Genomic DNA, 12,269 nt, shown 5'->3' with positions numbered 1-12,269 from the left:
CTCATCCACTTGTTAGCTGAGCAGTTTTCGAGCGATAGTCGTTCACAGTCCTCAGGGAGGACTTTACTCTGTTGGGGATGGAGAAACCCGAAAATTCCGAGAGTCTATCATCATTTCCAAATATAGAGTCTCCTGAGATGGAGTCAGCTGGGACTTCTGCATATTGATCAGTAAGCTCAGATGTTGGGCCAGGAGAAGGGTCTTCCAAAGGTCCTCTGTACACTTCTCTCTTGATTGAGCCCGAAGAAACCAATCGTCTAGGTAAAGGGAGATGTTGATTCCCATAAGATGGAGCCACTTTGTGAGGGGAGCGAGAACTCTGGTGAAGACTTGGGGAGCTGTTGAAAGGCCAAAGCACAGAGCCCAAAACTGGAATACTCTGTTCTTGAACACGAACATGAGGTACTTCTTGGATTCTGGATGGATAGGAATGTGGAAGTGTGTGTCCTACATACTGATAGAAGTCATCCAGTCTCTCTGGTGAATGGATGACAGGATGGTTTGGTTCGCCTCCATCCTGAATTTCTCTTCAGGACGAAGAAATTCAAGGCGCTGACATCCAGGACAGGCCTCTAGCCTCCTGACGATTTAGGGAATATAAACAGGCAGTTGTAGAACCCTACAAAATTTACATCTTCAACTAACTATTGCCCCCTTCCTGAGGAGGGACAAAACTACTTCTGAGAGGGCCAAAAACCTCTCTGAGCCTTCAGAGTAGGCTGTCAAGACAATGGGCATGGCAAGGGAGGTTTCTCCCTGAAAGGGATAGTATAGCCTTCCTGCAGGACATTTACAATCCAAGGTTCCACTCCTTTTTCTCTCCATTTCTCCCAAAAGAGGAGGAGTCTGGCTCTTACTGGAGTGTGGAGGACAGGGTCCTCACTTTCGAGAGGAAGATCTAGAGGAGGACTTCTTGATGGTGCATGATGAGAAATGGACCCTAGAGCGGGGTCTAGAGTAAGCCCTTTGCCTGCTGCCACGAAAGGGCTGCACCAGCAGAGGAGAGACCATCCTAGAAGCAATGGTAGTCGCCTCTTTAGGACATCTACAGGACTGAGCCAAAAGGTCCCGAGTATTTTTCATTTGGAGGTCTGATTGTCGTTCCAAACACTGTAGCCTGTGGGAGCAAGTGATGTTGGTCAATGGGAGAAAACTGGAGCGCTGATTTCTGCCAACACTCTCTAAGTACTTCCATTGCATACAGAGGCGCCAACACTAGGGAGCCATCCCTAATGCCCTTATCTATACAAGAGAGGACCCCTGGCCAATCTGTGGCACAATCCTCAGGCAAAACGGCATAGTCCTTAATCTTGCATGCAAGAGCACCCACAGACCAGTCCAGGAAGCTCAAGACTTCAAAAACTTTGAATAAGTTTGGGAGAAGATGAGCCAACTCAGAAGCGGTGAATATAGTCTCAGCTGAAGAGAACGCTGATCTACAGGACGAATCTATTATCCCGGAGAAGTCCCCTTGGTAGGAGGCAGAAACCCCCCAAAAAAAAAGGGCTTCTCCCGTGGTATAAGACAGGTACCTCCTTCGAGACAACCTCGAAAGAGGAAAACTGAAGGCGGCTCTCCCTTGTTCTCTCTTTTCTGCGAGCCATCGCTCAACCTCATTCAAGGCCTTCACTTAAGACAAAAGCACCAACTAAGACAATTTAGATGAGCCAGAGGACTGATTATCCATCAAAAGAGCAGAAGCAGGTGAAGATGGGGCCGCCGGTGAGAAAAAACCCGGAAAAGTAGCTAGGAGATATTTCAATAAGGAAGCATAAGCCAAAGGAGGAGTGTCATGGTCTGCTATGTCTTCCTCTCAGAAGATATTGGGGATAAGGATAAGTCTGCTGGAGACAGAGGAGCAGACTGAACCTTCTTGAGTAGGCCCAAAATACTGTTAAGCTTATACTGAAGAGGATCCGAGGACGAATCGACAGCTGCGGGCGCCTGAGAACTAGTAGCAGAAGCTTGAAGGACAGGAGCACGCAGCGTGGGTGAAGGCACAGGAAGCTGGATTGCTGGAGTCGCAGAAGACAGAGACGGTGCTGCGCTCCCAGGTCTAGGGGAGTCGCCACAGAGCACCCTGGAGAGATCAGTGGAATGGTGCAACCACCTCCTCTGCTTATTTTCATTAACTTTGTCCATTAGGACTTTCACTGAGGACCCTAACTGACCCAAGGTCTCTGAAATCAACTCTCATCTCTTATCAAATTTCGACACAAGGCTGGCAATGGGGTGGGGTTCAGAAGCGTGGGAGCCGGGTAAAGGAGAGGGTTGAATAATTTGAAGACTGGGAACCGGGGTCACAGAAATTACGGGATCAGATACAGGAATATTATCACTGGCAATAGGCTGAGAAGATTCCTAGCTAAGCAAAGACCTACTATTTTCAGCTCTAGCAGCTGCTTTCTTCTTTTTGTCCCTAGCCAATTTATTTAAGTGTGACTTTAAACTGTTCCACTTTTTATCATCCCAATCCATGCACTCCTGACATCTTAAATCTACTGAGCACACCTGGCCCCTACACAATTAGTGCACAGCGTATGTCAATCCTAGGTTTCCTTAGTCAGTCAAGTATTGCAGCCTTTGCTGCAATACCTAATGCTAGTAGAACTTGTGTCAGACATCGTGAAGAAAACAAGTCGACTAAAAAGGTCAAAATCAAGGAAAAAAAATCGTAAATCGTTAATTATTAGTCAAGAACGTCTCATAAAAGAAACCTAACACTGTCTAAATGTGCCGAAAGGCTACAAAATACAAGAATACTTCACAAACTGGGCGAAATGAACAATCGGAAAAGCAACGAATTCCAAAAATTAAGCTGCTGCTAACAACTGGTATACAGCCATTAGCCAGCGGAAACAAATTGCAGCTCTCTCCAGAGTTGTCCCTCTCTCTCCCCCGAAAGTGGGCGGGCAAGTCACCTACCAAAAACAAAATAGCGCGACCCACGAATTTCCAAATTTTAGCTGCCGTGCGAGTTGAAACTATAGGTAATGTAATTACTTGGTAAGTTACTTATATAAAACAAAGGAATAAACACTGTCACATCACTCACTCTCTTTAGACTAGCGATCAATTTTACCTTTTTTAATCAAGCAACTACAGAGATTTTAGTTGTCTTCTTAACCAAAACTGCCTAGATAGCTTTAGTTCAAAATAACATAAAAAAATGCATGACCAAAAACTCACCTTACTAGACTTCAGTACGGGGCACTAATTCCAAAACAAACTTACAATCCTACGAGAACAACTTATGAAACAACAGACTGGGACGTCCCAACAACCACAAAACATCTCTACCAAACCGTCATGGACTCTCTTCCCACCACGCTTCCTTCACCTATACCAAACCCCGTCCCATGACCCCATCTTTACCTTTACAAACTCCCATCCAATCCCCAAGACCACAACTACTAACTCAATTAAGTTTCAGTTGCAAATACTGTGCGTAAACCTGAAAGGTATTCAGTTATATGTTTATGCTTTCATTTATAATTTTTCTCATCGAACTGTTTTATGAACTTTATAATTTCCCTTAGTTTATAATCTAACATGGTAATTAACGTCACTTGGTTGTATGTTGCGCATGGTCAAGTAAAACATAAGATAGGCGCGGGCATAAATGGTGTGACTAGGTTTTTTGCGAGTTACGCAAACATGTGATTCTCAGGATTGAGAACCATAATATGGGCACTGCACATGTATTAAGATAGAGATAGCTGAGGGCAAACAGAGTGAGGGTTCTTTTAAAAGCAATATAGCAGCACGAGAGAAACTCAAAGTATACAATGACTAAAGAAATATTTAAAAACAGAAATCATCAAACATTGTGAAATTTCAAATTTACACAAACGGAATGTTAGGCATATTCTACAGTACAGTATTCTTACTTTTCCCTTCCAACGGGGTAGGTGGAAAGCCTACAATATCATATTTAGGACCGGTAGCTCCCATTCCATGAAGGATATTAACAGTTGTGCCATCTGGCAAAGGCCTTGGGTTAGGGCACTGTGAGTTGATACCCAATTCTTTATGAAGGTCCATCTGTAAAGCAGATATGTTGTTAAAGTAGGCCTCACACTTATTACACAGCAATGACAGAGTTATATTCAATTGATGCTATGATTATCTTTTCATCTCACCTTGCTGATTGTCTCTAATGTGGTAGGGTCGATCTTATGAAGGAATGGAGCCTCCGTTATGCAGTAATATTCACCCCCAAATTTGACCACACCCACAGGTGCATTGTCTGAAAACATCTTGTCGAAAGCGAACTTGTCCCCAAGTCTGAGATAAAGAAAATGGGTGTCAGACATTTATAATAGCCCATTCTATAAAAATCCTCCAAACCTGCTTTCTTTTACTTGCGACCGTATAGTTACCTCTTCATCTGCTTAACTTAATCTTTCTAATTACTTCCTTGCATTCAGTTAATAAATTTTATTGCAAGTAGTTTTCACCAAAAATTAATTTGATAAAAATAAATTCTCGTAAATATTACAAACTTCGAGTAGGACAAACAGTGGGCGGGTTCATAAGATTTGGTTTACACAGTACAGTACAGTATAGTACTACAAAAATGCATTTCATGCCAGTTTACAAACCAGCCTTTGTCACATTTATTCCACCACGACAATTTTAATCTATCGATTTCCTCATACTTTCTGTGTAAGATTTCCACTGGAACAAATGCAATGATGAAAACAAACTTTTGTCATTAATGATATTACTGTTAATACAATAACTCTTTAAATTTAGGCCTTTCAAAAGGTGATCAAGATGAGCAGGCTTTATTCTTGACATTCATAACCAACTTTGGTAAGTCGAAGGATGGCAGTTCTATTGTTTTGGAACAGCTATTACTGGTCAACTTTCAAGAGTACAGAATATCTGTATATAGAAAAAAGTAACAATGTTCAAGTTTTCAATTCCAAATCCAAAATATTGAACAGTTTTCTTTTGGGCTGACGTGTATAAAAATCGGAAAACTTAAATTCATGATTCGAAGCAACTTCCCAAAATGAAAAAATGAGGGTCGAAAGTTAGGTTTCTCACGGGGAGGGGAGGGAGGAGGGAGGGGAGGTGGGGGAAGAATTAACAGGGAGTTGGAAAGTTAATATAAAAATAAACATACCCTTTCCAACAACGAGAACACGCAAAGAGTAACAACAGTCTTTTTCCGTCTCCTTTTCTCTTTCAGAATGGGAGTTGGAGGTCATTACGAAAGTATGAGTTGAGCACTTATCTCAGTCGAATAAGTGTAATTATCCACAAGCGGTAATAGCTGTGCAGGAGGATTTCTCCATAGGACGGCAATGTTAGAAAGTTGAGGGAAAAAAGGAAAAAACTCTACACGGGTAAATTTTTCCTGGGAACCGAAATAAAGAAAAATTGAGTTTTGCTGTCAAAATATGGCTAAACATTAAATACAAATAGAATGATATTACAATTAAAATGCTTAAATTTACAATTTCTTCTTGAAATTAAAAGTAAAAAATTGCTGTTGAAGTTTACATTAAACAAGAAGCAGCGAAAATAACGCTGGGTAGGAGCTAATCATTACTAGTCAGTCAATCAATTCAAATCTGCTAGGTTCTCAACTCTATTTCAAAAATACTAATTAGGAAAATTATTGAGAAAACGATACATATCTGAAATAGCCACTGCAAATTATTCGAAGCACGTAGAAGACCTATGGAAAAAATCGTGTAGGCCTACGCGGTTTCAGCATTCCAAACGTTTTGATCTTCAATTTATATCCTGGTTGCAGACGAAAATAAATGCCTAAATAACTGTTTCTCATCCTTACTCTCCATATTTGCTCATGCATCGAATGACTGGCACGAAATGACTAATACCCTTTTCATGCTCAACACTCACTTGGCCAGCTTATTCTTGGTCACAGACTTCCCGGTGGTGCCGAATTCAGAGACGACAATCTGCTCGTTTTCGAGGTTGGTCGTGTAAGCATAACTCCTGAGGAACCTGCTCGTGAAAGTGACGCCCGTTTCCCCGATGGTGAACTTCTGGAGGAGGGCCGAACCGTCGAAGACGTGGTTGAATTCGCTCGTGCCGTAGGTCATTCTTCCCGGTCCGTCCAGAATGTAGGAGCCCCTCAGCCATGGTGGAATGGTTCCTGTAAGAAATGGAAACAGAAAGTCAAGGAATTGTGTTCAATCATGAAACATCCTTCGTCACCTTGTTAAAGGTTGTTTTCTCAGTCTAGAAAGTTAACAGTAAATTTATTCAGAATAATTAGTTCTCTTAAAAGCTATTCCAATTGTGCTCATGTGGTTTCTCTGAGCTATAACTAAACTAGATCTCATAATTAACATAGAACAATTACCAGAAGTAGAACTAGAGAGAGCAAACTGATAACTGCCCCTTATTTCATTCACCGAAAGCTGAAAAAGCAGAAATAAACTTGGATCTATAGTCCATCAGAAAGCTAACAAGAGTATCAAACCGAGCTTCTCAAGATTAATAGGATGACATTCATTTTCACTTTACTAAATTCTTGAGGGTATTTCTTATACATGACTTCAAAGTTTCGTAGGAGATTATGTGCAGATTAAATCTCCACAGAGAACTTGGCTGTGAGAGAGCGAAAATATTTGTATTACCCACAAATCAAATTGATTGCAATGACTTTTGATCAACGATTCAGTAAAGGTCACAATATGTTTCCTATTAGTATATTTCAATATCGCTAGTTCTGTGGAAAAAACTTAATGTAAAATGTTTTCAAATACATCTCCCTGATTACCTGAATAAATTAACTTTCACGACCCAGCATGAAGGTGGAGAGAGAACTATTTGGAAGCCTTCAAAATGCTGACAGATCAGTTGAATGATGCATTAGAATGAAAGGCCTAATATCCACCTACTCATGCAGCTGAACAGTTGGAACTTAGGTGTACATGCAAGCCCAAGCGAGTCTCATTCCCTAATCTATTTGTGTTAACCTTAGCTATTTTTCTGCTTACCCTATTGTGGCCCCTGGGCTTTTGAGTTTCCAACTAAGGTTGCATAATGATGATGAGAGTGCCTCCTACTAAACAAAAGTGAACGGTGCAGGTTGTGTCGTAAGGGTTCGAGATTTGCTGAAGAGTCCTAAGTTGGCAAATGAGGAGAAAATTTTCTGTACAAGGGATTCATTGTGGATTCAACAGCATGAATGAACGTGGCAAGGATTTTCGTATTTTTTTTTTTCCCAAGAACTAGCCCTTTTAAGGTAAAAGCACCATTTATGAAAATGTGCTTATGTACATCCATATAGACTACACCACAATGAACTACCAGCTTCTCAATTGCCCATAATATTTGTTATTACTATTCACCAGAACTTTATCTAAAAATCTTGTTAAGGTATTAACTCGTCTAGACATCTATAGAAAAATGACTGAATCGTTATCATAACTGCAGTTGCGTAATTGGAGAGACAGAATCGCTATCAGTCTATTAAACCACTGTCTCAAAGCTTGTGATTAATCATGTAACGGTTTTGAAGATAAAAGGAGGTATCTATATTACATTTTAAAAAATCGTCGATTTTGTAAACTGCTGACTAATTGCCATTTATACCAATAATTTCTCAAAGGTGGAGAATAGTTTACAAGTATATTGCGAATAACTATATTGGTACTAAAATATTGTTTTATATTTATATATATATATATATATATATATATATATATATATATATATATTCATACACACACACATACACAGTATATGTGGCCCTTCGTCATCAACGCACCTTTTCAGGGGTGTGTAGCAATATCCCTGACAAATGCGATTACACATGAATATTAATCAGTGAAATTTACACAACGCCTAAATACTAACCCTAAATAACTTTATTACTATTCACATCACATTTACTAAAATGAAATTCATCAAAATGGCGAAATGTTTGTAGCTCACTGGGAGTAGAACATCATTACCTAGTTTTTTCTTCCATTTCGTGTGCTGCTAAAAACTAACCCCAACGTAAAAGCTTGTACCCTGCACTGTCAAATTTATAGCCAAAAGCATGGAGTGGGATCTAAAAACTAATACTCTCACAGCTACTTTAACTTTGCACTGGGAAGAAAGAGTAAGCGCAGGAACAGGAGTATCCTCTGTATACTGTGGCCCACTTCAGGGCCAAAACAAGTATACCACTAGAAACGACAAAAGCCGAAAACCAGCAATCGTTAGAAGGCAAGGTTCTTTTTTCTTTGTCTGAGACGCACCATAAATCACAATTCTATTGCTGGTCACTTGAACTTTCATAGAAGACACAAGAATAGTGAAACAGAAAGGATGCTAACTTTGGAAACACCATCCTTTTGCAAATAAAAATACAATACACACATTTTTGAGCACGCTTATATTGCTAAAAGACTGGGGAAAATGTCATAGAATCAAACCCCATGAACGTTATGGAGTTAAACAGTATGGATAAGCAAAAGTCTAGTGTCTTGTCTCATGGCAACGTCATCAAAAACAAACTTGTAAAAAAATGTGCATTCATTCTGAAATGATAGAGAGATGGCTAGAGTAAACACAATTTTTTCACTGTCATGTCTCTTGTTCAAGTTTGTTATAAAACGTGCCAGATGATGGTAAAAAACTGTTCTCAGGAAGTCTTTGGGATGAAGATGCTAGGCTAGCAGTTGATGTTGGTGCCTATTCACAAGTGAGTTGACTAGTGTGGAATACAAGAACGAGCCACGGACCTTGTATGATTTCAATCTCTACCATTTCGTTGTATGCAGATATACACGAGTCAAGAAACTGTGAGAAAAAAAAGAGCTGGCAATAAAAATAGAGGAAATAATGAAAGAGCACGAACTTTTGAGTTGTTCCACAGCATATCAGTGCAGAAAAGTTAGTATTGAACTGAACTGCATATAGAATTTAGGCGAAAGGCGATGCACTGTGACTAGGACCTATGAGGTCATTCACCGCTGAAACGGAACCTAACAGTAAAAGGTTTGAAAGGTATAAACAGGAGGAAAAGCTCGCAATTGCACTATGAATCAATTGTTGCGAGAAGGTGGAAAGTGAAATGGAAGAAGGAGAATATGAATGGAAGTACAGTAAAAGGAACGAAAGGGGTTGCAGCAAGGGGCCGAAGGCACGCTGCAAAGAACCTTAAGTAATGCCCACAGTGTACCCCATGAGGTGCACTGACGGCACTAACCCCCTACGGAAAGAAAGGTTAGCGAACAAATGGTTATCTCAATAAGATGCTGGAACTGGAGAGATGCGGTCTGGTGTGACTGCAGTCTTTGGTCCATGGGGTGAGTCTTCTGAAGCTTGGTTGGATGCAGCTGACAGAAGAGATGCCGAGATGAATGATAGAGTGGAAGAATTAAAATTAGAGAAGTCTTGTTTACCTGGTTACAGATGGAAGAAGCAAAATCAGGGGGTTAAAGAATGTTAAGACACCAGAAAGTAATGGTGTATCGTGGAGATTAAGTAGCTGACCAGGTTTTCAAAAGTATGGGTGATGGGAGGAAAATCTACTCCAAGGAGGAAAATCTACTCCACTGTATAAAAGGTTAAGGTACAGAAGTACAGGGGCGTAACATTTGTATACCAAGGGAGCTGTACGGCAGCATTTTGTTTGATAAAGAAAGACTGGTAACAGCGGGTAATTTGTGTAAATAGAGTGTAAGGTCGAGAAGGTGAGGTTCAGGTACTTGATATGTCACAATTTTGCAAAAAAAAACCCAGTTTGAGAAGTTTTCATACGTATGAGAAACCTGTATGTGGCTTACGCTGACTTGGAATTGCATAGAAGAGAATCAACAGATGGGCCATGTGACAATTGATGCGAGAAGACAGAATGGACAGTATGTATAGCTATAAGTTACGAGTTTTAACTGGGATGTGAGAATAGTTGATGTTTGGAGTTGATACAGTACTGATATGGGATAGCGACAAGAAACTGCAGAACCGTGAAAAAGTTTAAAGTTCACAAGAGAAGAAAGTACGGAGTATATGTGAGCAAAAGTAACGTGACGCGTTATGAGGGTAAATGGAAACCAGGTAGAAAAGCCAGTGAATGTTTGATGTGGATGGTAGACGAATGGAAATGGTTAACTTGTATAGGCATACGTGAGTAAATATAGCAACATTGTTAAGATGAAAGAGAAGATAAGTGAAGCAAGAAAAGTAGCAGATTATGTTCAAAAGATCGGCAATAAACTTATGCCAATGGAACGAAAGAGAAAGACCTATGACAGGATTAAGCCATCTCTCCTTTATGGAGGTGAAGTTCGGAGCTGGACTGTGGATGAAAGAAAATAGAATGAGGCTGTCGAGATGAGCCGTTTACACAGCATGTGTGTGTGTGTGGCTTAAGAAAGTAATGTAAATGGCAAGACGTGTAGCAATAGTAAAATAGATCAGTGTTTTGGTCGGTAGGAGACTGGAAAGAATAAACGATAGCCAGACGAAAAGTATTTCATAACCGTTAAAAAGAGGAAAGGCCTAAAAAGAGAGACAGGTGGCATGAAAGAGCACTGGAATGGAAGGGCTTATCCATGAATAGATTATTATTATTACTATCATTCAGAAGATGAAACCTATTCATATGGAACGAGCCCATAGGGGCCATCGACTTGAAATTCAAGGTTCCAAAGAATTTGGTGTTCATTAGGAAGAGGAAAGAGGTGGTAAAGGGAAATACAAAGAGGAGATCCCACTTATTAAAGAAATAACTATATTAATAACTACACAAAAATGTGTTACAATGCAAGGAGAATAGTATTGGGATAGTAATGCATTGCATCTTCGCTTTAACTTCTTTAGTTCCAATTGCAAGATATCCTCTGGAAGGCTGTTCCACAGTCCAACGGTGTGAGGAATAAAGGACCTCTGGAACTGAGAAGTTTGACAGCGAGGCATATTTACTGCATATTGGTGCTGCTGTTCAGCGAATCTGGTCGCTCTCGGGATCGGGATCAATTGTGAATGTGAAAGATGTCTGTTGAGATACAACTTATGAAAAAGTGACAAACAAGAGAGGAAGCAGAAACCTACCACCACGAACCACTACCTACAAGAGATAAATCTCTGGCAGAAGCAGACATCCACACCGTAGGACAGTGTTCTAGTAAAGGAGGCACGCACGACCTAAAACAGGTTGCACTAATTTTATCAGTTATAAATATATGAGGCCTTACGAACAATACCTAACTGCTTGCGGCATTTGCTGAAACTTTCATTAGATGTCCCTCAAAAGTTAGATGCGAGTCAAAAGTTAATAATGAATTTTGGCCAAAGGCCAAGCACTGGGACCTATGAGGTCATTCAGCGCTGAAAAGGAAATTGATAGTGGAAAGGTGTGAAAGGTGTAACAGGAGGAAAATCTCGCAGTTGCACTATTTAACAATTGGAATTAAGAGAATATGAATGGAGGTGCAGTAATCGGAATGGAAGGGGTTGCAGCTTAGGGGCAGAAGGGATGCACTGATGGCACTGCCCCCCTACGAGGTTATTATCCATGAAACACGAGTGTGCAATATAGAGATGAGTGGATGCAGTGTGAGAGTACGAGTGTTAGAAGCAAAAGGGGTGGAAGTTTTCAGCTTGGGCTTCATCCACGCATCAACAAAGAAAATTATAGAGGTCGCAGCGACCGCCGTTGGGAAAAATGCCTTATGTTAAAATCATAACGCCAGGACTCGAAACATGGAGAGAGAGACCAATGTCCACAAACCATAATACTATCACTAACTGTAAAGTTTCTTAAAATACATTAAATGTAGTTCGAAGCTCATTAAAAGGCGAAAGTTAACATTCTTTTTTTTGTAAGTTCGACAAGGTAACGTAATAGAGGAATGATCCATACATTTGATAGGACGGTGTACTTTTACATGTGTTCAGCCACGTTGTAAACACTGAGGCACTTTTGTAACATTATTTAATCGGTTACCAATCTCTCTCTCCAACCACGGACACAGTTTCCTCTTTGGGGTGGAGAGAGAGAGAGAGAGAGAGAGAGATGGAATATTAGCTCGGTTTTCCTCCTCTCAAATCCGCAAAAACTGCCTTAGGCAAGACGACCCTTCTACCGGTATCCCTCCGTTATAGGGGGGGGCTACGCCAGCAAGAGTTACCAAAGATGATATTTCACTAAGGAATGTCAGAGGTAACTGAAGGAAAAGATCATATTTGTTTATGTCTATGGATAGACGATCCTGAGTCGAAGGGGAAGAATGTATAGCTAGCCAACCTAATTAGATTTGGGACCCGCATTTGTTATTGTTGGA

At 40.4% G+C, this 12,269-nt stretch overlaps 1 protein-coding gene across 1 annotated transcript in view; it reads right to left on the bottom strand.

Annotated features, from left to right (window-relative positions):
- Positions 1-12,269, bottom strand: part of LOC136835926 (carotenoid isomerooxygenase-like) — a 40,139-nt gene that overhangs the window by 19,270 nt on the left and 8,600 nt on the right. The window contains exons 2-4 of the mRNA XM_067099797.1: positions 5,881-6,136; positions 4,143-4,287; positions 3,891-4,044 (exon numbers count right to left, since the gene is read on the bottom strand). Coding sequence (XP_066955898.1) covers positions 3,891-4,044; positions 4,143-4,287; positions 5,881-6,136 — 555 coding nt within the window. The remainder of the gene's footprint in view (positions 1-3,890; positions 4,045-4,142; positions 4,288-5,880; positions 6,137-12,269) is intronic.

Source organism: Macrobrachium rosenbergii, chromosome 55 (genome assembly GCF_040412425.1).
Source record: "Macrobrachium rosenbergii isolate ZJJX-2024 chromosome 55, ASM4041242v1, whole genome shotgun sequence".
NCBI classification, from domain to species: domain Eukaryota; kingdom Metazoa; phylum Arthropoda; class Malacostraca; order Decapoda; family Palaemonidae; genus Macrobrachium; species Macrobrachium rosenbergii.
Note: the sequence above shows the minus strand (reverse complement) of the source record. Positions and strands in the feature narration are given on the sequence as shown.